Consider the following 27763-nt stretch of genomic DNA (forward strand, 5'->3'; position numbering starts at 1 on the left):
CCTCATCCTACAAGGCAGTGATGTGGCACTGAAAGCAAAATATAAATATAAAAAATGTGAGGCTCACATGTTAGTCAGATATAAGATAAAAAAATGGTGGGACCCACATCCCTCCTCTCTATCTCCATGGCGACGACATCGGCACCGGCACCTCCTTCTCTCCTCTCCCTCAGCCCAAGGGCAGATCTACCCATTAGACAGGGTGGGTCAACCGTCCCAGCTATGACCCGTGTCGCCTCACACCCCCAAGACCCTCCCTACCCTCTTATAATAGTCATAGGCCATCAAAATTAGGTATAACAATGTGTGAACGTCCAACAAATTAGTCCATCTCTTCACAATGGATGCACGCCGTAAACAATGATCGAGGCAATTATGCGATTGAACTATAAATATGGTATGTGTTACGTTCGATTGCTCTTATCAAGTAAACATCTTTGTTCCCTACCCCATCTATATTTTAAAGCTGTGTCCGCCATTGCCTCGACCCATCCTTCCTCTCTCAACGACGGCGAGAGGGAATCCGGCAGCAGCTGGAGGAGATGCGAGCGAGGTGGCGGCCTGGCAGCGAGGCGGGAGCGGAGGTCCGGCAACCTCCCCGCAATAGTCGAGCTCGGTGATGTCGCGCCTGTCGCCTAGCTCCTTCCCGCGGGTCATCGCCCTTCTTCCCGATGGCCGCCGCCCCTCTCCCTGTCGGTCGTCGTCATCGTCGTTGTCCACGGCATGTGATCGTAGCGCGGTGGAGGAGGAGGAGGGAAGCGGGGTGAGAGGGGAGGCAACCAGGTCGTCGTTGTCCGCGGCATGTGATCGTGGCGTGGTGGAGGAGGAGGAGGAGAGCGGGGTGAGAGGGGAGGCAACTGGATCGTCGTCGTCTGTGACATGTGCTCATGGCGCGGTTGAAGCTAAGCCGCATTTCCCGCGTGGCAAGGATGGAGGCGGTAGGAGACGGGGCAGGAGCGGGGGATGGCAGGGCCGGTCAGTCCTCCTCAGCACAGAAACGTGGGTGGTGTGGAGGCGGCGGAGCCATAGCCGAAGGACCACGTTTGCTCCTATCCCGCCACCCACCGTGCTCGCAGTCCTCACTGCGCTCCTCTCCCTCTTTCTCTTGTCATCACCGGCGTTCTTGGAGCCACAAGTCACAGGTGGCTGGCGGGCAACCGCTTCAACACCGCAGCCATGGGCAGCCGCCGCTGTGGGAGCAGGATAGGATGGAAGGGAGGGGAAGAGGGTGAGGGGGAGGAAGTGGGACCCACTGACACGTGGGTCCCTCTATTTGTTGTTTGGCTAACGTATGGGTCTCACGTATTTTGTTTTATTTTTCCAGTTTTTAATTTTGTTCCTTTTATGTTTTTCGGATCAAACAACCACATAAGCGCCACGTCAATTCCACGTTGCACAAAGGTACCGCGTTAGCCAAAACCGAACACAATACTGCCGAGAGACCTTAGTTTTGTAAGTTAAGGGATGGGTTGTATCTTTTTTTTTTTGAATCAGGGATGAAAATCAGACTGGACGATAAATTGAGGGACCTCAAGTGAACTTATTCATAAGTAATTTGTGTTCAAAATATGTAACGGCGGGGAATAAGTTCATCTGAGGTTCCTTAACTTATCAACGAATCCGATTTTCGTCCTTCAATCAGAAAACCAGATACAACGGGTCCCTCATCTGTCAAAACCGGTGCAATATAGGTCTTATAACGGGTCCCTCATCTACAATTTTTCCTTATGTGGCACCTACCTGGCTTAATTGACTTGGTCTTCATCTGACGTGGCATTGATGTAGCATTGACGTAGCAATTTATTTGGAAATTAATAAAAAAGAGTGACCCTACATGTCAGTTACACAAAAAATAATTAAAAAAGGTGGTCATTCTCACCCTACCCTTCTTCCTCATCTCTCCCCATCCCCCCTCTCTCCAACTCTCTCCCCTCTTCTCTCTCTAGGCGCCACGGAGGTTCGGCAGTTGGCGGCGACGCAAGAGAAGGGGAGGGCATCGGTGGCGGGAGCGCTAGGCGTGGTGGGGGGGGAGCATCGGCAAGCCGCGGGCTGAGCGGCGGCAGCAAAGGTGGCCGGAGGAGGAGGTCGCCGACGAGTGCGACGAGCGAGGCTTTGGAGGTGGCCAATCGAGACGAGGAGCTCATGGCCGAAACCTGTGCCGGCAAGTGTGGTGGCGGCGGAGTCTAAGACGGAGGGTGAGGTTGTCGGTCTCATCTTCGTGGCCTAGCCGTGTTGAGGCGGCGGCTGCCGGTCTGATCCATCCGCGACAGGCCCGACACCATCGATGAGCTGCTTGACCGCCACCTCGCCAAGAAGTCCCACTCCTCCTCTGGTCTGCTCGACGGAGATGCAGCAGAGGCCGAGGTGCGCTTCCAGCTGACGAGCTCGTGGCAGGAGGCGCTTGGGCTCCGAAGGCGATGAGACGGCCGCATACTCCCTACTCCTGCTGCTACCGCGCTCGCCGGCGACCTCCTCCGACCACCTCGGCCACCACTCTGCCCGCGGCCCTCACCCAGCTCTCCCGTCGCCGACGCCCTCCCCTTCCCTTGCGTCGCCGCCGCCGCCGAATCTCCCGTGGCGCCTGGAGAGAGGAGAGGAGAGATGGGGAGAGATGAGGAAGAAGGGTAGGGTGAGAATGATATGTGGGGCCCACGTGGGCCCCACCATTTTAAAATTATTTTTTTTATGTAACTGACATGTGGGGTCATTCTTTTTTATTAATTTCCAAATAAATTGCTATGTCAATGCCATATCAACGCCACGTCAGATGAAGACCGGTCAATTAAGCCACGTAAGCAAAAAAAAAAAAAAAAAAAAAAAAGCCATCCAAACCGTTATGAGACCTGTATTGCACCGGTTTCTGGATTCTGGTTGAACGACGAAAATCATATTCGTTGACAAGTTAAGGGGCCTCATATGAACTTATTCCTAACGGCGGGGCAGGCTGAAAAGGAGCAGCAGGCTGCTGGGCTCATTCTGGTAGGGCTCACTGCACCTATGGCCCAAATATGGCCCATCAGCGACCCATTCCCCAGGCCTACAACCGTAAACCTCCTCTATCTAACCTCCTCCACCACGCGCATCCACGCAAACCCTACCAGCCTCTCTCTCCCGCTCCACCTCCGCCACCGCCGCCGCCGCAGCAAGAGACATGGGTGAGCTCCTCCTCCTCCTCCGCCTGTTCCTCGTCGACCTCCCCCTCCATCTCTCCTCTCTTCTGATGCGCCCGGTTTTTGCTGCGAGGTGCAGGGGCGTACAAGTACGTGTCGGAGCTATGGAGGAGGAAGCAGTCGGACGTGATGAGGTTCGTGCAGCGCGTGCGCTGCTGGGAGTACCGCCAGCAGCCGGCCATCGTCCGCCTCACCCGCCCCACCCGCCCCGACAAGGCCCGCCGCCTCGGCTACAAGGCCAAGCAGGTCGCTTCCCTTCTTACTAGACTGTCCCCCTCTCTCGCTCTTACTACTGTGCCCGCGGATCTGTATCAATCGACGATGGATTTCGCCTTGGTTGCTGCTGGTAGCCGTCTAATTTGTAGAGATTTTTAGATAGATTTGCAGGTCCAGCCGATCATCGTGAATGCGGAAAATGTGTAGAGCCATTTATTTTATTAATTCTGCTTGTATGCCTTCAATGCAAGTTGAAGGACTGGTCTGGTTTCTGGAAATGGAAGTTTAGTTTTGTCGTGCTGTTTTTTATCTACTTAACCTAGATCCGCCATATGTTAGCAGGCAGAGCATCAGTTAACCACCGGTTTAGTTTTTTATAGTGGCGCTTAATGCGCCATTTTCATTTGATTGTATCACTGCAGTAGCTTAGGTTCTCTACTACATTTTAAAGGGATGCCTTTGTCAATGTATTAACATTCCTTGTGATTGTAATTGTCTTACAAAAGACATGTTTTGATGTGTTATTTTACTTGGAATTGACATGGTACATTGGTTGTCTGTGTTTATACTGCATTGATTATGTAGCATTTAGCAATTTAATGCTCAAGGTTGATAAAACTGTATTGTGTTGTTTGTACTATTAGTTTGCTAATGATACTCTAGCACAATTTTGTATGGTTGCTCCAATTGTTTAGCCAAAATGTATTCACATGCTGCTGTCTGATTCACTTTTGAATGTTTTGGCCCTATAATCCAAATATTGTGCATAACTATTTTTTGACCTTGCTTTCAGGGCTATGTGGTTTACCGTGTTCGCGTCAGGCGTGGTGGCAGGAAGAGGCCAGTGCCCAAGGGTATTGTCTATGGCAAGCCCAAACACCAGGGTATTACCCAGCTCAAGTTCCAGAGGAACAAGAGGTCAGTTGCTGAGGAGAGAGCTGGACGCAAGCTGGGTGGACTCAGGGTGCTCAACTCCTACTGGGTGAATGAGGTATATTTGATTTCACTGGGATCTTGCGGAAGATGGCAAAAAAAATTTCAGCTGCTTTTCATTAATTCCTTTGTTTTCATTGGCTTAATGTAGGACTCCACCTACAAGTACTTTGAGATCATCCTTGTGGATGTTGCTCACAGCGCTATCCGCAATGACCCAAGGATCAACTGGCTCTGCAAGCCTGTGCACAAGCACCGTGAGCTCCGTGGCCTCACCTCTGCTGGCAAGAAGTACCGTGGCCTGCGCGGCAAAGGCCACACTCACCACAAGGCCAGACCTTCCCGCAGGGCCACCTGGAAGCGCAACCAGACCGTCTCTCTTCGTCGCTACCGTTAAGCTTATGTGCTTTGGTGTTTCGTTACAGTGGAATCTGTCCCTTGCAGACATTAATTATCTGTCTATTTTCTTGTGATGAGAGAGAATTATTCAGTTATCGAATATCTCATGATTTGGCATTTTCAGGGTGTTATTTATAGTTGGTATTAACTATCTGACTTCGTGCTATTGTCTTTCCTTTGATCGTGATTCCAGAAAGTAAATCTGCTTTACCAATGTTTGAATGTTTGGAAAGATAACCTGTTTCACAATTACCATGTCTATGCTATGCAATATGGTAGGTCAGGTTGTCCATAACATAAACTCAAGCAGAATAAAGGTCCGAGTTAACAGAGAATCAACACAATAAAACATGAAGGGATGATAGAATATGTTTGTCTGCCATAATAGCAGAACGTTTTTTCCTCATCTTTGGCTTTTCCCAACCTTCAATATTTGTGGCATTGCAAGACCTCTAATTTGTTTCTACCGGGACTGCTGGACTATCATCAGGATCTGATCTTCTATCCGTGGTCTTTGCATCCATCTACCTAATCAGTTTTAGGAACAATCCAAACTTGTAAGAAAATCAACAAATGAGCCATAAGAAATGGCAAATCATCATAATTATATGCACAGCAAGTATAACTATATACAAGTAAAGATTTTTTTTTTGACAATGAAAATGCTTATCACATTAAACATACTGAAGCTAATAGCTAGGCTGCATGACAAATAAGAAAAACACAGATGAATAAACACAAAGACAACAATAAAGAAAACCACGGATGAATACAGCAAGGCCACAACAGGCCTATGGCTTAGCTGCAAACAACACATACTACTGTCGCAACTAACTAATTCAGAAGCATACCAGCCCATTATCAACAATTATCTTTCTGTTAGTAAGGATATCCAAATTGGGGTGGGTAGCGAAAACAAGGAGTCTCTAAAGTACGAGACAACACCTCGTAATTAAGCAGACCATAAAATCTAGTTTTATAGAATAATCCATATGAGAATATAACTAAGGTGGTGTTTGGATCATGGACTACTTTAGTCCTTGTCACATCGGATGTTTGACACTATTTAACATATAGTAATAATAAAACTAATTGCATGAATGAGAGTTAATTCGCGAGACGGATGTTTTAAGCCTAATTAATCCATATTAACACATGTTTACCATAGCATCACATAGGCTAATCATGGATTAATTAAGCTCAATAGATTCGTCTCACGAATTAGTCCAGGGCTATGGAATGGGTTTTATCATTTATATTGTTCAATACTCCTAATTAGCGCCCAAACATCCGATGTGACAGGGACTAAAAATTAGTCCTCGTATCCAAGGTTATTAAGGCGGTATGGCAAGGTATGACAACCCACCACCGCCTTACCTCAATAGTAATAAGGCGTATGGCGTGGCAACGTCTTACGTGTAGTGAAAAGATAGAAAGAATAAGAAATATGAGCTGTAAATACACTAATAGGTACTCTATTCATCACAGCCCAGCCCAATAGTGGTCCATTCAAGCACTTACCTAGCATAGGCCCACTACTTTCCTCTCTTGACCTAGCAAGCAGCAATTTAATCCTACCCAGCAGCCGCCACTTCATCTACATCGATCTCTCTCCCCCCATCATGCAGCACTGCAACAAAGCTCCTCTCATCCATCTTTCTCTCTCTCTCTCTCTCTCTCCTCGATGCAGCAAGCAGACCATTCTCCTATCCTCTCACTTCTTATAGCCAGCAGCTTCCTCTCCTCCACCTTTTCTCTCTCATATGGCACAACAGCAGCAGTCCTTCTACTCCCCATCAGCACAAGAAGGAGAAAGGACGCAGCCAGGGAGGACCAGCAGCAAGACATTGTACTTTTCCCCTCTCCTCTTACCCTCTCCTTCAGTTCATGCCTGTAAGGCAGAGAAGCCTATGGCGACAGGACGCCCTAGAGGTCGCCGAACGCCATGACGCCTTAGCGACGCCATGGCGACGCTATAGCGACGCCTCAACAACCATGCCCGTATCCAAACAGGGCCTAAGATTGGCAAACCTAATTTTTCACTAGTGGTTTTTCTTAGTTGAAAAGCAGTCGCTGACCCTAAAAAAAAAACTGACACTGAAAGACTAAAAATGCCCACTGAACTATTATTGCAGACTGCTAGTCTGCTAGTATACAGAGTGCTGCAACAACAGCAAATCTCTTCCATCTCAAGGATGGCAGCTGTAGATGAACAAAATGGGATGTCACAAGAAAAAAAATGTAATTACAACTGTTTTTTTTCTCAAATGAAATGTCAGCTCTTTGGTCATAAAAGTGTAGGTAAATGCTAACTTCATGATCAAAACCGTTAAATACTAAAAGTAATGCAGGAAACAAAAATACAACTGCATGTCAAAGCATCCATTCCATTTTCTTTTCCTTTTCAAGTAAACATATAAACATATATAGAGGTCCAAAAAGTACACTGCAAGGAGAACCGAATACTATTTAGGAATATTCCAACATAGCATGTTTCGACAATATGTTATATGTGGTTTTATAATTGGAGATATATTCCTTGCAAAATAGACAGAAGTTGCTCTATTCCCTATTAAAGTTCCGCATTGCACAAAAATAATATGAACACAAAAATAAATGGGTTGCACTATTCTTAGTTAATTTTAAAAAAAACAAAATCAAGAAATAAAGAAATGTGTTCTTTTACATTGATCGAATATGTGGTTCCCAGAATAATGGTAATAAAAAGAGCCACGCTCCAATCCAATAACTATCTACGGCCAAAGCTCTGCTGTGACGCAATGCAGTCTGCAACACACATGGAACATGTCATTCTGACAGACCGAGAAATAAAATAAACAAATTACCTAAAGCTCTTGATAAATTAGCACAACTGCATAAAGTACAAACAAAGTTCATTAGACTAGTTATTTGCATATATTAATTAAAACATATTATGGAGTACCTGCTCAACCATATGTGAAACTTTTATCTTTATGGTGCTACCTTTTCTCTTTGGAAATGAAAAGGCACTGGTTATAGAGGCTAACATTAAAAAATAATTCTCCAATAACTAAAAAGATAATGTATTTGAGGTACCAGTTTTCAAGATTTCATGATCCCATATATTTAAAAATGATCTGCATACATAGTAAGTGGAATTTGTTTTATTTTCTTGACTAAGTTTATTTACCATAGTAGCAAAGGCTGATACAAGTGCAGCTCCAGCTCCAGCTCCTAGTGGGATAGTTGGCTTGTTAACCTGAAAAGATAACGGTACTAGCTCCGAAAACAGTTTGGACTTTGGAATAGATAGAGAATAAAATACAGTGCATTTAAGTGGAAACATAATATTTGAGATTGCAGTGGATTCTTTTCTGAACAAAACAGATCAGTGGATTCAAAGTAACTTATCTATCTCAATGTTGAACAACTGATTCAGCCCAACAAAACACGATGCATGGAAAAGCAGGAGATTGTAGGGAGAGAACACCATCTGAAATAGCACACATAACTGTGTTTGTTTACATTTAAGGCAATTTATTACTCCAATATAGACTTTATTATCATTATCAATGGATAGTTCAAAAGTCTAACACGGTATTCTATTGCGTCAAAAAAAACATGGTATTCTACATTTTTTTTTTATAAACAGGTTAGCCCTATAGAAACCATTCAAGCATAAACAAGTGACCTGAAAATCGAAAAACACATGGACAATCCAGTCCATAAGAAATTGATAATGCTGCTAACCGATTAAGCTGCACTAGATCAAATCAATCTTGACTCTTCAGAACAATCGGACAATCTACCAGATTCTGTACTTAGGCACCGCGAATGTGACTTCAGAAGTACACTGTACACCTGTTGAAGATGAGAGGAAAATCCATTTAATTTGACGTTGTGCGGCACCATTTGCAGGTGCAGTAGCGTGCCACCCATGGCAAATGCAGGCTCTTCACAAGTAATACTACACTGACTTCCCTATCAAAACTTGGAAACTCCATATCCTTGAAGAGCACACAAAGATAAAAATGACATAAGATGATACACGTTGGCATAGTAGCTTATCTTCCAAATTGAGCATCCTTTATACGGGCTTCAAGCATGTGCTGCAACTTCTGATCAAAATTTTGGTCAGTATCTGAAATTTCAGACAGGAACTCACGGGCCTCATCATACCGCTTGGCTTTGCAGTAACTGTCGACTACTCTCCTGTATGTCAGCTCCATAGGCTTCAAGTTGTGGTGAATCATGTAGTTGACAACCTCTCTTGCCTCATTAAACATCTCCAGGCTGGCGTATCCTCCAACTAGTGTGTGATAAGTTACAACACATGGAGCCATGCCATCAGCAATCATCTCAGATAGGATCCTCTGAGCTTCTTTGATCAGACCTTGCTTGCAGAATCCGTTTATGACGGTGTTATATGACACAACGTCAGGCTTCACCTGAGAACTTTTGAGCTGTTTAAGTATTTTCTCAGCTTCCCAAGACTCATTGGACTTGGCATACATGTCCATTAAGCTGTTGTAAGTGATTAGATCAGGGCTCAGCCCACTCTGCTTTATTGAATCGAACATCTCTGTGGCCTTGCTATATAATCCATTCTTTGCATACATTGCAAGCATGGAGTTGAATATGACAAGATCAGGCTTGTAACCCTGTGCCTTTACCTCTTGAAATGCCTTCTCAATCCCTTCTAATCTACGGCACTTGAAGTTTGCGATCACAAGTGTCCGCAAGATAACCCAACTAGGAAAAATTGTACCGACATAAACTTCTTTCTCGATAGACTCTATCCCAGCTGCATTGCCACCCTTTGCATAGCACTGGAGCAGTAGTGAATATGACTGATCATTCGGCTTGAAACCATTCTTCAGCATTTTGCTTACTATGGACTGAGCAGTGGACCAATCACCTTGTCTTGACAGCACATTCAGCAAAGCATTGTATGTGGTGAGGCAAGGGGTGAAGCCAGAACTGATCATTTCATCATACATCTTAAAAGCATAGGTCCTCGAACCACATCGACCATAGGCAGATATCAGTGTGTTGTAGGTATCTCGGCTCAGCTCAACCCCACAAGATTTCATCCCGTTGAGTACCCTGGTGACATAGTCCTCCATACCCCGCTTCCCACAGACGGCCAACATCGTGTTCCAGGTGACCCGATTCGGTGTGCATCCACTCCTTGACATCTCCTCAAGCATCTCCAGCATCGCGGTGAACCTTGATTTCTTCCCCAGCATACCAAAGATAAGATTGTAGGTGTTCACATTCGGAACATACCCATTCTTCTTCATTCGATCAAACAGAGCTAGTGCTTCATCCACCCTACCGACATTCGCGTATGCCGTCATGACAGTATTGTACGTGAATGTGTTAGGCAATAATCCCTTGCTGGTCATTGTGTCAAGGCACTTGGCAGCCTCCTCAAAGAACCCAGCCCTGGCATATGTCCCGGCGAGCTCATTGTATGTGACGGCATCTGGCTGGCAGCCACTATCCTCCATTTCCTTGAGCACCCGCAGCGCCTCAGTGTAGTTCCCGGCCTTGCCAAACACTTGCAGGAGTGCATTGTATGTGACAACGCACGGGACGTGGCCACGGGCCTTGAGGTCCTCAAAGAAGGCGACCGCCTGATCAAGGAGGCCATCACGGCCGCATGCCGCGATCACTGTGCTGGCAGTGAAGTCGTCGGGCTCGACGCCGGCGGCACGCATCTCCTCCAGTAGAGCGACGATACGCGGCCACGAGCGCCCCATCCGGCCGTACACGTCGAGCACGACGTTGTAGGTGACGATCGTGGGCACCACCCCCTGGCGCCGGAGCTCGGCGAACAGCTGGAGCGCGCGCTCGTACCGGCCCGCGCGGGAGAGCGCGTGAAGCACCGTGGTGTAGGCGCGGACGTCCAGGCGTGATCCGGGCGGGAGCGGCATTTCGTCGAGCAGGTCGCAGACGACGTCGTGCTGGCCCTCGCGGCCGAGCGCGCGGACGACCATCTCGAGCGCAGCGGCATCGGCGGCGCCCTCGTCGCTGGCCCAGCGGAGGAGCGCGAGAGCCCACTCCCAGTGGCCGGAGAGCTCGAGCGCCTTGAGGAGGGAGGGGAGGTCAGAGCGCAGCAGCTCGTCACGGCGGGAGGAGAGGAAAGCCGGGAGCGAGGGGAGCGGCTGCGAGGAGATAGCGGCCACGAGGGACTGCGCGGCGGGGGAGAGGAAGGAGTGCGGCGGGGTCGGGGTGGGGTGCGGCCGGCGCGTGGCGGGCGGCTGCGGCGGCGGCGGGGCCGCGGTGAGGTGGAGGAGAAGCGAGTCGAGCGGGAGCGAGGAGCGCGACGGCCGCGGCGGCGGCGTGGCCGGCAGGAGCACCGTGTGCGTAGGGGGGCGCTTCTTGGGGCCGGCAGGGAGGGCGGGCTTGTTGGGGAAAACCCCGCGGCCGGTGGCGTCCATCGCCGCCGACCAGGGAGAGCTACTAGCCTACGACGATGGCGCGGAGGGGAGCGGAGGCGATGGGGTTTCGGGATACGGATGGGCGGCAGCGGGTGGACGGGATTTGGCGGGAGGAGAGTGAACCCAGTTCAGCGCCAACTGTCAATCAACGGCATCCTGATGATTTTCCTTGCGAGAATATCTGAATCTCATCGCGCATCCGTGCCATTAATCTGAATCACACAACAGTATGCATCAGTAGTCTGTACACGAGGGTCTCGTACAGTACGTAACATGAGAGGCTAGCTAATGTCGATGGATTATCTTGAATAATCCCTCTGTCCATTCACAAATATAACCATTTCTACTCCTTCCGTTTCACAATGTAAATCATTCTAGCATGTTTCACAATGTAAGTCATTTTAACATTTCTCATATTCATATTGATGTCTAGATTTATTAACATCAATATAAATGTGAAATGCTAGAATGACTTACATTGTGAAACGGAGAAGTAGCATTTAAAATTTATCGATAAACTTTTAAAAGTACTGCTTTTCCAATCCAACCACCCCTTGTAATTTCCCAATCCAACCACTCGAAATTCCCTGCAATTCCACTGTTTATTGCATTGCTAGGCATGATATTTTCCAATAAAACTCCCAGGGGCATTAAAGTAATTTTATCTCAACATTAATCCGTGCCAAAACTCATAAGATGCTTATATTTATGGACAGAGGGAGTATACCAGGTCAGGGCATTACACAAGACTGCAGGAATCGGAATTACATCAAATCAAATAAAATTAATAGTAATATATACTGTACACTGATCTGCTGTCATGTAACATTCACATTTAACTAAACACTCGACGCGAGGCTGGAATCTGTACAAGAGTAGATTTGTGATTTTCTTGGTGTGAGTTGGCTTGTGATTTTTCAGGTCTTCAGATCAGACGTGATGATAAATAGCGTCCTCCGACCTAAAAGCTACTCCTATATCATAAGGCGCACAATGCAATCTCTGTGAAACAAACAAGAGTATATCAATCTAGTCTGCTCATATTTTGAACTTGAAACCAACTATGAACTAAAGCGCTCTGAAACTTCATTTTTTTGTCAGATAGTTTGCTCCCTGTTCAAACCAGGTGTTAGAAAGATAGTTGCTGGCAACAGGTAAACAGCTGATGTAGACTTATAGTTAACACAAATCAATACAGAGCAACTTATATATCAAAACGGATAAGAGTTTACTTAATGGATTCCAGATTGCATTACTCAACTTCAACAAACAAAGCAGTAGTAGAATTCACGTAGCAGCTTTACCAGAAAACAAACACCATCGAATATCGGAAATGTGGTGTGGATTGCATAGTTCCATTGATATACCATCACTAAAACATCATAGACAATGCTTTGTCAAGAATGTATATGTGAGCTGAAATGATGTGCATCACTCAACAGTGATATGATAAACGCCTGTCATCTTCCACTATTTAACATGAAATGAGTTTCCTTTACAAGTTAAGATGGTAAGTTACTATAAATGATAAAAGATTTGAGGGCAATTAGAAAGAATAGTACCTGTGTTGACATGGGAGAGCTACTAAGGGAATGCTAGGACTGGAGCAACAGATAGGGCAGTCTGTTTTAAGCCTTCATCACCAGAAGGACTTGCTGAATGCTGATCTATCTTTGGACAAAGGTAGAAGAAACTTCTTCACTAAGGACGAGTTTAAGAGCGGAAGAAGCAAAGGCAACATTTCCTGGAAAATATAGCAATATCAGCTATCAACTAAGTTCTGGATTCTAAGTTTCTGATAGCTGTCAATATTATTACCACAAAACCATACTAAACATCAAGTCACTAGCAACAAAATCATCAATTAATCACAGAATTGATACTTCACGAAAAGGAGATAAAAGATGTTTTGGAACATCATCATTTAGCAAAGGACATAGAGCAATGCTTGAGACATTCAGTTTAACAGTATATCAAAATTTTAGACTGATAGCATTTTGACCAAAGACAAGCTGTAAATTGAATTTTGTTTTTCAGCTCTCACCTGTTTGCATGTAAGAACAATGAACAATCACAGTGACAGATAATTAGCTTAAACAAACCTAAAATGCCTGGTATGAACATAGTATTTGAAAATAGAAAAATACAGTATATGGCATTAAGCAAAATTTGATCCTGCATTTGCTGATTCATATTCATTTTTTTATCGAACCTTTATCTATTAAACTATCACTCCAGATTTATCATAGCACCACTTAAGCAAAATGTGGGCTAGCAATTCAATCAGTGGGACAGTAAACTATTTCCCAAGCTTCCTGAGGCATATTAGAGGATAACTGCTAACTTCAATAACACATTATACAGGTTTCTCAATACTTCTATCACTTATAGAACAGTCTCAGCCACTGACCTGATAGAGGTACCCAGAGATTATTAGGTCACTGGTCATACTGACCACATGTTACTACATTCGATTTAAATAAATGACTTGCAGATGGAGAATTTTTAGCACTACACTAATCTTTGTTATATTGTTGTTATATGCAGCATTTTAGAAGCTCATGAACCTCAGCAGTAAATATATGCACAAAAAACTAAAGCTTCATTAACACAGGAAGCTTTGGGTGTTTAAAAAAAATCAAGGGCTACTGATTTATATTCCTAGAACTTTGTGCTATTTAATTCAGAGGAAATGGTACTGGAAAAAGATACTCCCTCTGTCCCAAAAAAAGGCAAACCGTGGGTTTCCGTGCCAACGTTTGACTATCCGTCTTATATGAAAATTTTTTATAATTAATATTTTCATTGTTGTTAGATGATAAAACATGACTAATACTTTATGCGTGACTTATCTTTTTAATTTTTTTCATAATTTTTTTAAATAAGACGGACGGTCAAATGTTGGCACGGAAACCCACGGTTTGCCTTTTTTTGGGACAGAGGGAGTAGTGGCCATGTGAGATATGTAACAGCTCGCCACAGAACTGGATCAGCTGGAAAATGGGATTAAAAAAAGCCTGACATATGTTTACTAAATAAGAGAAGTAAGAAAAAAAATGGGTGTACTCGCCATTAAATAAAATGTCATTGTAGTTTTGAACATCTCGGCGGAAGTGTAGTGGATAATTTTCTGGAGCCAATTTGCTCAGAAGTCAGAACAAAGTAAGAACATCAACCTATAGAGTTTGCACCAGGACTAGGTACTGCATCAAATTTCAACAAAATAAATTGTAACACGCCATTTGGTGAATATAAATACGCAGGCATTTTCATCCAATTGAACTTGAATATATTTAAGAAAAATAAAAGTATAGTTCATAATGCACATGGTTTCTATGCATTGTCGTATACTACTCCCTCCGTGCCGTTTTATAGGGCGCATAAATTTTTTGACAGTGTCCTAGAATATAGGGAGTATTGTGCGCTCAGCTGCATTTGTTCCCAGGATGCCCTTCTGTTTTGCATGCACATGATCGCATGTAATGTAACACTTGGGTATCTGCATGCAACTACTCAGCAAGCCATGCATGTGTGAACTGTGGGAGGAGAGCCAGGAATTCTGCATGCCTTGGATTAAGGCTTAATTAGGGACACATCCATAAGAAATCGGGACATATCCAGAAGAAATCGTGCCGCACTCTCGTAACTTGGTCTCTTTGTGAAAAAACTTATATGCCCTATAAAACGGAGCAGAGGGAGTACTATGTATTACTCCCTCCATCCCATAATATAAGGGATTTTGGTGTATTACTTGTCACATCTATCAATTTCAATTCAAATTTCTACCTATTTTAACCCCCAACAACCCACTCACCCACAAGCAAATCTCATTTAATAGGGGGATTCTAGTATTGTCTCGCTATCCTTAATCTTACCTAAAAGGGAATATCCCTTATATTATGGGATGGAGGGAGTACTTTAGTACAACAGTGCAATTATGACTCTTTTTTACCAAAAGTGCAATTGTGATTTCATCAAAAGGTTCTTACATACAATTTAAGTAAACACATGAAACAAAAACATCAATATTTTTCTTATCATAATTGGAAAGTTTTAACCTCATCCTTTTTTGCATTGAAATGTAAAGTTTGTCAGGCAATTAGGATTGAAAAGGAAATGAAATTTGCTGCAAGACCTTCAATCCATTCTTTCTAAACATTAAATTAAAACAATTGGATTAATAACTAGGCAGCTAGTTACATTCTGAAAAGTATTAGGCAACTAGGTAAAATTGATAGATATAAATTACTAGTTGTATCACCTAGGAGTACCACATTGTCCTCTTCATCACTTTGATTGGAGAAGTTGTGATAACAATCCGGCCCAGGTGGGATTGACCAAGGCCCAATAAATTAAGGTTGCCCGGACCCCAACAATTCATAGGCACACCCACTCGGGGAAAGGCCCAATCTCCCTAAAAGACTAGTCCGATAGGGGAAGGGTGGCTCTCCCTTTAAAGGTGGCTTCCTCCTCCCAAGCTAAGCAAGGTGGGATTTTTCAGAGGCTCGCACGGTCGCCGTCCGACTTTTGCGTCTTTGCCAGCGGGTAATAGTGGAGGATGTCCTCATCAAGTTGTCATGCTTTCCACCAAATCAATAAGCATTTTGAGCCAGTATCCTCATAAAAGACAGACAGTAAAATGCATTCAATTTAATTATGTTTTCAAATAAATTAATCAGTAGAAAAGAGTTCCAAGAAATCCTTACTTTTCTGCAACTGCTTCTCTTTTGTTTTCACCTTAGCACAAAAAGGATCATCTGAATCCATTCTTTCCTTAAGCTGGCATTCAACTGGCATGATTCATGAGAACTTCTGGATACACTGTACTTAGTGATAAAAAAGTTTTGTTGAAGCTACCAGGTTCTCCTCTAGGGCATGTCCTTATCCAGGAAAGCTTCCTCGAACAAACTAAAACAACCAATAGACGGGAAAAAAATGAGGGATGGTATGCATACAAAATCCCTTATTTGGGGAAGGAGATAGTATTAGAAGTCTAGAATATAAAAGAAAGAACCATGCAAGAAAATAAGGCGCACTATCCAGGGAGAGGAAAACCATGTTGCAAACGAGAAAAAGTACAAGGCCTATTTTCAGTTCATGAACTTCAAATTCAAACTTTGAAGTTAATGTGGTATTTTAAAATAGAAAGATCAGTTTGTTATATGGCATTGCCAACAAAAATAAACAACAAATAAATATAACCGGCTGAAAGTATAGAGGTTTTAAACAAGCCCACCAGGCAAGGATTCACTTACCGATTCCTCTTCAGGTCAGCAATACCCTCATGAGCTTTCTCACATAATCCACAAGTGACCAGCACTTACAAGTATGGAAAGCATATTCAAAGATGAGCTAGCACTGACTGTACGTCTTCATATGACCACCTTTTCTGTTCCAGTTGTTTACAACAACAGGATCTGATCGTTTCCAATTTCCAATCCAATTGGTTGGGAGAAGTCCACGGATATGCATCTCATCATAAAGCTTTGAAATCTCTTCCATATTACCAGATTTAATGTAACCATGAATCAGTGTACAGTATGTAATATAATTCGGATCTACATTGTTCTCAATCATTTGGTCCAGTAACTTGATTGCTTCTTCCATATACCCTTGAGTACACAAACCATGGATCAGTATAGAATAGGTTATTACGGTAGGCTGAATACCTTCCTCTACCATCTTTTGTTTTAATTTAAAAGCTTCTGTTGTTTTTCCTTCCTTGCAGTATTCATCTATAAGTGTATTATATGTGATACCATTCGGCGATATACCCTTCGACTGCAACTTATTGAAAAGGTTAACTGCCCTTGATAGCTTCCCAGACTTGCAGAGGCCATAGATAAGAGAATTGTACGTTATAATATTTGGAGTGAGACCAGCGGTCAACATCACATCCCTCAGACTAAAAGCTTCATCAATAGACCCAGAAGCAGCACAACCATGAATGAGGCTAGAATAAGTGAAATTATCTGGGAGAAATCTCTTGTTCCGTAGACTCTCAAACAAACTTTTAGCATCTGCAATCCTTCCTGATTTGCATAGCCCAAATATAATAACATTCCACATCACATTTGCAGAATGAGGGTTCCCATCAGCAATAGTATCAACGACATGTGATATTTTATCAATCTCAATCGTGCTTAAACTGCAACCTGGAATCATGTCAATATTTACGAGTTTTTGCAGCACCAAATTTGCCTCATCAACCTTCCCCTCCTTATAGAAACAGCTCATTAACGCACTGCATATGAACACATTTGGGTTCATACCATTGTTAACCATCTCAAAATACAAGTTACAGGCCTCATGCAAATTTCCTTCTTTGCACCATCCAGCTATCAGAGCTCCATAAGTGACTAAATTAGGAGAAAGTCCCCTTGCACTCATTTCACTATGGATATCATTCACCTTGTGCCATTGCTTAGCTATAAAATGTCCAGTAATGAAAGAATTGAACATTTCAACTGAAGGAGCAAAACCTAAATGCTCCATCTTATTCATAAGGTGAGTAGCTGTACCTAGTTGACCTAGTTTACAGTAACCATCAAATAATGTTCTGTAAGTTAGGCTATCCGGAGGGCATCTCAATTCCTTCATCCTGTCAAGAAGCTCTTCTGCTTCGGCCATCCTCCCAATCTTGCATAACCCATTAATAACAGTATTAAATGTGATTACGTTTTTTGCTAAACCCCTTGCTAAGGTTTCTTTCCAAAGGTTCAAGGCCTGCTCAGTTTTACCTGCCTTGAACAAACCATCCAACAAAGTGCTACAGCTAATTTCATTAGGTGCCACACCCCTCTTCAGCATCAAAAACCATAATCTAAGTGCATCATCAATAGCATGGAGAGAGCAAAAACCTTTCAGGAGTGTGTTATATGTCAATGTAGTTGCTGCAAGACCATTCCTTACCATCAGGCGACACATTTCAAATGCTTTGCGCATGGAACCCTCTCTGCAATACCCATCTATTAGAGTATTGTAACTGTATTTGTCCGGCCTCATCCCTACGTCCTCCATTTCCTGTAGAACTTTTTGTACTTCCTCCATTCTCCCCAACTTGCACAATCCATTGATCATTGTGTTATAGACAAATAAGTTCACATGTATCCCTGCATCCCTCATCTCATTTCTTACCCTAGTTGCATCATCCATTCTCCCCCTTTGGCAATAGCCATTGATCATCATACCATAAGCCACCTCATCAACTACAATATCCCCGGTTTCCTTCATCTCCTTCACCACCCTCTCAGCTTCCTCCATCCTCCCATCCTTACAGTATCCCTTCACAAGGAGGGTATATGTCACCACATTCGGTGACAAGCCCTTTCGCTGCAACGACTCCAATATCCTTCTCGCATCTTCGGTCCATCCCATCCCACAATAACAATCCATCACCGCATGATATGCCACCAGATTCACTTCTAAACCCATCCCTTCCATCTCCTCCACAAACTCCACTGCCTGTGCCACCCTCCCATCCCTGCAGTATGCCTTTGCCATGATAGCCACTGTGAATTCATCGGGCAATACTCCAGCAATCCGCATCTGTTCATACACCATGGCCGCCATGCCTGGATCCCCAGACTGCACTAGCTTATTGAGCAAGCGATTGCAGGACCGCAGGGAGGGGCGGCAACCGACCTTTCCCATTCCGTCGAACACGTTGAGGGCGCTGGAAAGCTGGCCTGCGTCGGCATGGGCGCGGAGGAGCAAGTCGAAGGAGACAGCGGAGAAGGTGAAGTCCCTGTAGACCTCGGCGAGGTGGGGAAAGAGAGGCTCGGCGTGGGGAGGGAGGGAGGAGAGGAGGGCGCGGGCGTCGTGGAAGCGGCGGGCGCGGGCCAGGATGTGGAGCAGCTGGGCGTGGGAGACGAGGGAGGGGCGGGACGGCGCGAGGCGGAAGAGATGGAGGGCGGCGTCGGGGTCGAGGCGGACGCGGCGGAGGGCGGCGTGGAGGAGGGCGGGGGTGAGGGGCGAGGACGACGCGAGGAGGCGCTCGGCAGCGGGGAAGCGGTGGAGGAGGAGGAGCCGGGTGAGGCGGCCGAGGAGGGTGGTGTCGGTGGCAGCGCCCGCCTCGGTGCCGTCGCCATCGGCGCGTGGCAGGGAGGAGTGGAGGCGGCGGCGGCGGCAGGTGAAGGAGAGGGGCCGGAGGAAGTGGCAGCCATGAGGCATCTAGCGGCCGATAGTCACCGTGGTGGTTATGTTGCGGCGGCGGCGGCCGGCCGGCGGGGCGGTGAGGGATGAAGTGAACGCGACGAATGTGGCCGGCGAGGAGCGCGGCGGCGTCGAGGCGGGTGGGCGGAGAGCCGGAGAAGGGAGCGGAAGGGCGGAGAGGGCTTTGGGTTTGGGAGTTTTCGGCCCAATTCTTAGGGCCTCTGGAAAGTCTTATCATTCCCACGCTGAGCTCCATTAAAAAAAAATAATAAGTATATATAAATTTCACATTTGATGAAAGTTTCACAATGGGTAAGGACAAACCAACATTTTTACTTAGCACCACGTATCTTTGCACTAGTTGGCACTTTGAACTAGGGTTGAGCACATTAAAGAGTTGTCAGAAAAAAGCTAGTTTAAATCATCATTTTTAGTGCTATAGTATTATTAAGATAAATATGGTTAAAAATAGCAAATCACAAAACAACTTTTTTCAGAAAATAACACTAAAATAATGTTGTGAACATGATTTAAAGTGGCACAAAATGAGGGCAAATGAATAAAAATATAATAGAAAATAGAACTAGTTAGTTACCAGTTACCACTCGCGCCGAAAAGAACAAAGAAAACATAAAATATTTTGCTTTTTATAATTATATCCTTGTGTAAATCAAATGAAGTTCTATCACATATTTCCTAGTTTTGCTCACCCCCAGTTCACTGAGAAAAGTTGCATGGTGTTAAGTGAAAACATTATTTAACCCTAGTCCATTATAAAATCTTGGTCAAAATATGTTGCCCAATATGAAATTTAGGTCTCGTTTGTTTATACTGAAAAGAGTGGATGAAATTTTAGATACTCGTGGCACGCTTTTCAAACGGCTAAACGATGTGTTTCGTGCGAAAACTTTCTATATAAAAATTGCTCTAAAATATCAAATTAATCTATTTTTCAAGCTTGTAATAATTAAAACTCAATTAATCATACATTAATACCACCTTATTTTGTGTAAAATACTTAATCTTTATCTTTATCTTTATCTTCATCTTTGGGAGAAAAGAACATCACCTTACACTTCCAAAAAAGTGGCTCGCTCTTGACCCTTGTTGTTTCTGACTCAGCTTCGAGTGAATTTTAATTATGAACCCCTTCTTTTACCCTAGTTTTTCTTCGATCTATTTAACACATATTTTCATTTGGATATATTCTCTTTGTTGGCTTTTTTTTTAAGTTTGGACATCACATTCTTAATTTGTTATCATCTTCGATTAAGTGAATGGCATCAGTCAATATGATACTAGAGAAGCATATCCATGAAGAACACAGTGCCACAATAACATTAAGGGAAAAAATGTAAAGGATATAGAGTGTAAGAAAAATATACCAAAAGTGAAAATATTGCAGGCTTCCATTTCTAGCCCCTGCAACCAATGGAGGGTGGTAGAAAATGTTGGCTACAGGCCGTGTAACACGTAAAAGCATGGATATTTTTAGGCAAAATTTGCTACAGGACACCGAAAAATTGCGGCCTTTGCTGTGAGACACCCGAAGATCGTGTATTTGCTCATGGACACTGCAAAAAAGTGGTAATTAGTTGCTGGACACTCCTCCCATTATTTTATTATTTTCGGTCAAAATGGAGAGAGAAAGAGCTGTGCAGGTACTAAAATGCCCCTGGACACGTGTTCTTCCTCTCTCTCTTCTTTTCTTTTCCCCATTCTTCCTTGCGACGGTGGCCGGTCCAATCTAGGATGGCTCGGCCACGGCGGGGCGGCCGCGGCGGTGCATCGCTGGGGTTCACCGCCGACTGCGATGACGCACGGCGGCATCCCAGCGCACGGATGAGGTCGGCAAAGCTTGGTCGTCAACGATGGCTCGCAGAATATCTCGGCGGTGGTGCTTCACCTTGGATGAACGGTGATGGCTCGATTTCTTCGAAGGACTGCCATGCATGCATGTCTTTCGCGTTAGAGAGGTCCATGCGAGGCTACCATGGCAAGGAATCGGATTGGGACTCACCGGAGAGGGAGATATCAAAGATGGAGCTCGGCGGCCGGAGTTGGAGAAGATATGCCGATCTCCCAGATCGCTACGCCATTGGATGGGGTACTTGGGGGTAAATGGAGAGGAGGTTGAGGTGAAGCTGATGGCGTGGTGGCTCGGCCTGCAATGGTCCACTGCACTCGGAACGGCGATGACGTCAAGGCGGCAACGCGCAGAGCACGCTCCAAGGCCAGCGATGACACGACGGTGTTCCCGTCGATCCGATGCATGAGAGAGGATGGAATTAAAAGGAAAAATCTTCGGCATGTTAAGGTGAGTATGGAACGGTGGTGAGACAGAGATGGAGATAGCTCTACGGTGACAGCGTGCGTTGTCTTCTTGATGGCCGGCGAGGGATTTGAGGGCGACGAAGAGATTGAGGGCTTTCTCTCTCGGTTTGGTCGACACTAGAGCCGGGGTTCACCGTCGACGGCGACGATGCACGACGGCTCGCCCATGGCGGAGCTCGGCGGCGGCGCAATGAGAAAGAGATGAACAGAGAAAGAGAGGAAGAAGAAGAACAGAGAAAGAGAGATTGACAAGTGGGCCCATGGGCAAACTTGTCTTTAACCGAAGTTTCTCTCTCCATTTTGACCGAAAATAATAAAATAATGGGAGGAGTGTCCAGTAGCTAATTACCACTTTTTTACAGTGTCCATGAGCAAATACATGATCTTCGAGTGTCTCACAACAAATGCCGCAATCTTTCAATATCCTGTAGCAAATTTTGCCATATTTTTAAGATAAGGTTGCTGACTGCTGCAGCCAGCACTGCTGAACAGCACCAATGCATATGGGACACGACCTCAACTCTTAATTCTTCCTGAATCAAATTTTCCATGAATTTAGAATAAGGTGTTGGTTTCTCGAATCAAATCCTCTATGCAACGGGATATTATATTCCATTATCTAAAAAAAAAAATCCTCTACGCAAATTAGAATCCTATCAATTCTTTCGTTATTTGTGAATAAGATCCTCTAAAGAAATAGAATTAGTTTGTATATGTGTTTGATGAGTAGATCAATTCCATTTCCATTAAAATTATGTTTTACGATAATTGATTGTAGTCTAGCATGTCATTATAGTAATTATATGTCAATTTTTACATTGCACATGATTATTATATAGTACATCAACCAAACAAAACTAGAATTCGTCATGTATATGATTATATGATTATATGCCAATTTCTCCACCCTAATGCCTAATTATATATGTTATTAGGGTGCATTTTGAAGTGCTAATGGATGATGCATGAAACTAAGTTGACATAAATAGATGATGTGACCATGGCTACTATGGATACGACCATTGCTCACATCATGAATCAACAAGAAGACATCAAGATCAAGTCCTCCATGTGCTGCAATCTGATTCGGCCACGTGTTACATGGCTGATTTCAAACGGCCGCCAAATCTACATACGTGCTCCGTTTTGGGCCCGTGAGTACTTGATGGAAAGCTCTCGAAGTCCTCCTTCCAACGGATCCAGCCTCATCTCAGAATTCTATATCGTTTGGCTGCAATCACAGAAGCAAGGTGCTGCGTCACCTGTATTGGGCCAATGGGCTTGTAACTTTGTTTGGGACCCTGGCCCATGTGGGGCCCATGTGGGGTGCGCCCCAATCTGGTGGAGCACGACCCTTGGATCCTCTTGGTCGTCCTCTCACCTCTATAAATAGTTAGGTACCCCTTCAGGGTTTCTTGGGTTTTGATAGATTAAAGTTTAGCCATTGCTACTTGCTTGCAGCGCGCATGTCGGCTAGACCGTCCGTCTGCTTGTTCTTCGGAACACCAACTTATCATTCATATTTAACTCCTATTTGCAATTCAGATTGCTTTTATCTTGTTCTTGCTTGTTTCTTCGATTTGCTTGCAGGAATAAGGTTGATGTGCACCGGCAAGATCAACAACCCACGGAGAGGTGTATCGATCGCTAAGGCGTAACGCAACGTCTTGTATGGTTGTAGTCGGATCGTCAACGTTTCTCCCAAATCGTAGTTATCACAACTCACCGAAAGATCGGGCCAACAACAGCCTTGAGTGTCGAGAGGAACTCAGGGTTCATCAGGTGGTATTAGAGCTTTCGTTGCTCGGTGAGTTTTATCTACCCATAACCAGAAAATTGCCATACAAAAAAAATTGTATCCTGTACCTAGCCATATTGTGCCATTGCATTGTTTTTATCAGTTTTTGCTTTGTTGAGTTTTGTGTTGCATTGTCGAGTCGTGTTGCTGGTCTTAGCGTTTAGTTCGTTTAGAGTTTCGAGTTCTGGTCACGTTTCGTACCACTGTCATCGCCCCCGCCGTGTCTTTGTTGTCGTCGGGACCTAGGAAAACGGAATCATCTTGTTGTCGGGGTTTCGTTTTTCTAGTTTTCAGAAGTTTTTGTCGGTCGGTCTTGGAGTTGCTGAGTTGCATCAAGGGTTTGTCGTCTGTATTCGGCCGTGCTTGTTTCTCTTGTGCGAGGAAGAGGAGAGAAAGAAAAGATAACAAATCTGTTTTTGGAGGAAGTTTTGCAGACTAGATCAATCAGGTTGGTTAGTTTCCATCTAAGGCCAAACTTTCCAAACTCTCCCCACGCGTGAAGACCGGCTGGCGCCATCTCCTTTTGTCGCCCACTTTATCTGAGTCCGACTCCCTCCCTCTCACGTCGGTATCGCCTGTTCCGAGTTGTGTCAAACACCTTGGTGAATTTTCGTTTGGTGTCGGTTTCGAGATCTATTTGGAAAAACGGAACCGGCATAAATTCAGCATTCCATGTTTTATAATTTTTAATTTTGGTGTGGACTTTACAGTTGAGTCCCTGTAAATTTTCATATTTACATTTGAGTCCCTGTAATCTTACATTGAGGTCCTTAAGTCTGTTTTTGGTAAAAAAAAATAAAAAAAAGGAAAGAAAAAAAAGGCAGAAAGGTGCATAAAAAAAAAGAGAAGAAAAGCCGCACCAAGAAAAAAAAAGAGAAAAGAAAAAGAAAAGAAAATAGAAAAGAAAGAAAAGGAAAGAAAGAAGCAAAAGGAAAAATTAGTTGTATCTTTGAGTTTGCTTTCATACATCAGAGTGTGCTTGAGTTGTTTCTGGTGCTATTTTGTGGTACCGTTTGTGTCTAGGCTCGCGTCTCTAGTACGTTCTAGCCTAGGACCAGCACGGTACTTGACTTTGAACAATTATTCAACTTTGCGTTCTCTGATTTGAGCATTTGCTATTCCTTTGCTACATATTTAAGCCTACCCAGAGCTCCACAGATCTGATTGCAGCCGTACAGCAAGTGTTTGCCAAGGCATCGATACATCCAACCTCCATTGGGGTGCTTGGTTAAGTCGGTGTACATCACCATTCCGCTTGCTTTGGTAAGAACTTGTAAGAGCTTGGTTAAAAGCTTGAGTATGTGTGATATTTGAGTTGCCACTACCTAGTAGTTGATAGGAGCGTGCATATTTTTGTGTGTTTCTTGTTTCCTACTAACCATGGCCAGATTGCGTAAGGGAATACGAGAACATCGACTTCTACACCTTTGACGAGATATGACGACTTCTCCACGTTATGCATATGAGGTACATGACTATAATTTTGAACAAGTTGCATCTAAGTTACCATTCTATGATGGGAAGTGTGATTCTGTTGCATACATTGATTGGGAGCTAGCAGTAGACAATGAATTTGATATATATGATTTTTCTGATGCTCAAATGATTAAGGCTGCTAGTAATAAGTTTACCTCTTCTGCTTTATTTTGGTGGACTTATGTTAGTAATAAACCTGAAACTTGGGATGAATTGAAAACCATGATGAGAAAACGCTTTGTGACATCTTATTACAAATGTACTCTTCGGGAGAAATTAGAACATCTGAAACAAGGTGACAGAACTGTTAGGGAGTACATTCATGAATTTAAGGCCTGTATCATCTACAGTGGTCTCAAAGAGTGCAATGAAAATACAACGCGTAGATTTTTCAATGGGCTTAGTTCTGAAATTCAGGTTTTGCTTGATAATGTGACATATAATCATATTGGGCACCTATTCATGCTTGCTCGTAGCATTGAGAGTCAGATCATATCAAAGGCGAGGATGCATGACCAATGTGATTTATCTCCTATTTCTGAATCCCCAATATACTTATGTAATGATGATGTGCAAACATTGGAGGAGCAATGTTTTGTCTCCCCTGTTACTAACGTTTTGCAGGAAGATCAGCACATCCAAGAGAAGGAGAATGGTATACTTGAGAAGAAAGAGGATGAAGCACCTGCGATGTCTGAAGAAAGTTCGCAAGGTAAATTAAATGGTGCTGAGAGAAATGAAGGTGAGTATTCTCAAGGTGAGCTACACTTGTCCACTTTTCATGCTATAGTAGAGCAACCATTAGTGGAATCAATTGCTGAGTTGCCTTTGTCACAAGTTGATTTACTTGCTGTTCCTTGTGATAAAGAAGAGTTGTGTGATAATGTTTCACTTATATCCATGCCACAACTAGTGAATGAACATGTTAGTTCTACTATTTCTTTGTGTGCTGATTCTAAGCATGTTGTTCACATTGCTAATGACGTAGAGGAACGCGAATTGCTATCTTCTTTAAATACTTTGGGCTATGTTCAGTTTGATGATTTTTGTGAGCTCGATAATTTGAAGGAGAAATTATTTGCTAAATCTGATTTGCCATGTCCAACTAATGCTATTTTTCATATCTTTGGCGAATATAATGATAGAGAAATATTTTTGGTGCATAGAGTTTACATTTGTTCGGATTTAGAACATCTTGTAGTTCTGGATAAAATATGCAAGCTAGAGAGACATGTTACTGCTAATCATATTGTCTCGAGTTTGTCTTGTTTTGATTGCAAGAAACAGGTTGTTTTCAGTGCACTGCGCGAAGAGCACCATATGGAAAAACCGAGGACGGTTTTCCGTGAAGAAGGGAAGGATGATGTGACCATGGCTACTATGGATACGACCATTGCTCACATCATGAATCAACAAGAAGACATCAAGATCAAGTCCTCCATGTGCTGCAATCTGATTCGGCCACGTGTTACATTACTGATTTCAAACGGCCGCCAAATCTACATACGTGCTCCGTTTTGGGCCCGTGAGTACTTGATGGAAAGCTCTCGAAGTCCTCCTTCCAACGGATCCAGCCTCATCTCGGAATTCTATCTCGTTTGGCCGCAATCACAGAAGCAAGGTGCTGCGTCACCTGTATTGGGCCAATGGGCTTGTAACTTTGTTTGGGACCCTGGCCCATGTGGGGCCCATGTGGGGTGCGCCCCAATCTGGTGGAGCACGACCCTTGGACCCTCTTGGTCGTCGTCTCACCTCTATAAATAGTTAGGTACCCCTTCAGGATTTCTTGGGTTTTGATAGATTAAAGTTTAGCCATTGCTACTTGCTTGCAGCGCACGTGTCGGCTAGACCGTCCGTCTGCTTGTTCTTCGGAACACCAACTTATCATTTGTATTAAATTCCTATTTGCAATATCAGATTGCTTTTATCTTGTTCTTGCTTGTTTCTTCGATTTGCTTGCAGGAATAGGGTTGATCTGCACCGGCAAGATCAACAACCAACGGAGAGGTGTATCGATCGCTAAGGCGCAACACAACGTCTTGTACGGTTGTAGTCGGATCGTCAACGTTTCTCCCAAATCGTAGTTATCACAACTCACCGAAAGATCGGGCCAACAACAGCCTTGAGTGTCGAGAGGAACTCAGGGTTCATCAATAGATGAAGTAAATATTTAAAAGTTGATTTTTTTTAAAAAAATGTTGATAAAGAAAGTTTTGTGAAAAATTATACCATTAAACAACTTAGGAACCATGTCTATGGTAATCCATCTTATGTTAGATAAAAATGATGTGTCCTAATTAATCTAACTGATATGATTATATAATACTCAGGGTTCATCTAGTAAATCGTTTTCATAAGGTGGTAACTTATTGATATCATGGTGCTACTTTTTAAGCAACTATGTAGATGTTACAAGATAATAATCCTTAGTGTACCATGGTAATTGACCTCAAAGTGGCAAAGGGCCAATATAAAAAGAAAAAAAAATCAAGATGTGCAACATGTTGATATTTATCATCACGCAAAGACCAATTTAAATTTATTTGAACATATGGAGGGGAAAATGCCAAATTTATTGTATGAATAGGGAATCTTCTCTTATTATAAAGTTAGAACCCACTAGATCCTAAAGCTTATTGTGCAAATGTGCCACGTCATCATCCACTAACAATTATTACATTTAAACATCATGCAAGTGAACGCGCTGATGAAGCCTAGAGGGGGGGGGGGGGTGAATAGACTGTCCCTGAAAACTTAAAAACAAATCACAGCGGTAAAATTCAAACAGACCCAGAACTTCCTGGTAAGGAACTCCGGAACTTCCGGCCTCCCAAGCCCGGAACTTCCGGTGTTCT

The 27763-nt window shown here is 43.9% G+C and overlaps 3 protein-coding genes and 1 pseudogene across 17 annotated transcripts; 1 reads left to right on the forward strand and 3 right to left on the reverse strand.

Annotated features, from left to right (window-relative positions):
• Window positions 1-2996: 2996 nt before the first annotated feature.
• Window positions 2997-4869, forward strand: LOC127773343 (60S ribosomal protein L15). The gene is made up of 4 exons (XM_052299407.1): window positions 2997-3155; window positions 3250-3416; window positions 4180-4377; window positions 4471-4869. Exons 1-4 carry the CDS (start codon window positions 3152-3154, stop codon window positions 4714-4716), a joined length of 615 nt encoding a protein of 204 aa, XP_052155367.1. The 5' UTR covers window positions 2997-3151; the 3' UTR covers window positions 4717-4869.
• Window positions 4870-4971: 102 nt separating this feature from the next.
• Window positions 4972-11306, reverse strand: LOC127773342 (pentatricopeptide repeat-containing protein 10, chloroplastic). Of its 4 annotated transcripts, XR_008017560.1 has the most exons (4): window positions 8451-11306; window positions 7891-8193; window positions 7405-7505; window positions 4972-5246 (listed from the first exon to the last, which is right to left on the reverse strand). XR_008017560.1 is itself a non-coding variant. In XM_052299406.1 (1 exon), exon 1 carries the CDS (start codon window positions 11144-11146, stop codon window positions 8765-8767), a length of 2382 nt encoding a protein of 793 aa, XP_052155366.1. In that variant the 5' UTR covers window positions 11147-11306; the 3' UTR covers window positions 8237-8764. The 4 variants fall into 4 exon arrangements, 1 of the variants encoding a protein (XP_052155366.1); XR_008017561.1 differs by lacking the exon at window positions 7405-7505; XR_008017559.1 differs by lacking the exon at window positions 4972-5246 and having other exon boundaries at window positions 5338-7505.
• Window positions 11307-11902: 596 nt separating this feature from the next.
• On the reverse strand, window positions 11903-19489 carry LOC127773528 (putative pentatricopeptide repeat-containing protein At1g19290). 12 transcript variants are annotated; one of them, XM_052299619.1, is made up of 6 exons: window positions 16402-19489; window positions 15853-16054; window positions 15408-15763; window positions 12709-12890; window positions 12451-12518; window positions 11903-12148 (listed from the first exon to the last, which is right to left on the reverse strand). In XM_052299619.1, the coding sequence occupies exon 1, from the start codon at window positions 19316-19318 to the stop codon at window positions 16499-16501; it is 2820 nt and encodes a 939-aa protein (XP_052155579.1). In that variant the 5' UTR covers window positions 19319-19489; the 3' UTR covers window positions 11903-12148; window positions 12451-12518; window positions 12709-12890; window positions 15408-15763; window positions 15853-16054; window positions 16402-16498. The 12 variants fall into 12 exon arrangements, with proteins under 12 accessions (XP_052155579.1, XP_052155583.1, XP_052155582.1 ...); XM_052299623.1 differs by having other exon boundaries at window positions 11903-12890; window positions 15853-15925; window positions 16004-16054; XM_052299622.1 differs by having other exon boundaries at window positions 11903-12890; window positions 15853-15936; window positions 16004-16054.
• Window positions 19490-20791: 1302 nt separating this feature from the next.
• LOC127773511 (uncharacterized) lies at window positions 20792-21574 on the reverse strand (annotated as a pseudogene).
• Between the last annotated feature and the right edge of the window lie 6189 nt (window positions 21575-27763).

This window comes from Oryza glaberrima, chromosome 5 (genome assembly GCF_000147395.1).
Source record: "Oryza glaberrima chromosome 5, OglaRS2, whole genome shotgun sequence".
NCBI classification, from domain to species: domain Eukaryota; kingdom Viridiplantae; phylum Streptophyta; class Magnoliopsida; order Poales; family Poaceae; genus Oryza; species Oryza glaberrima.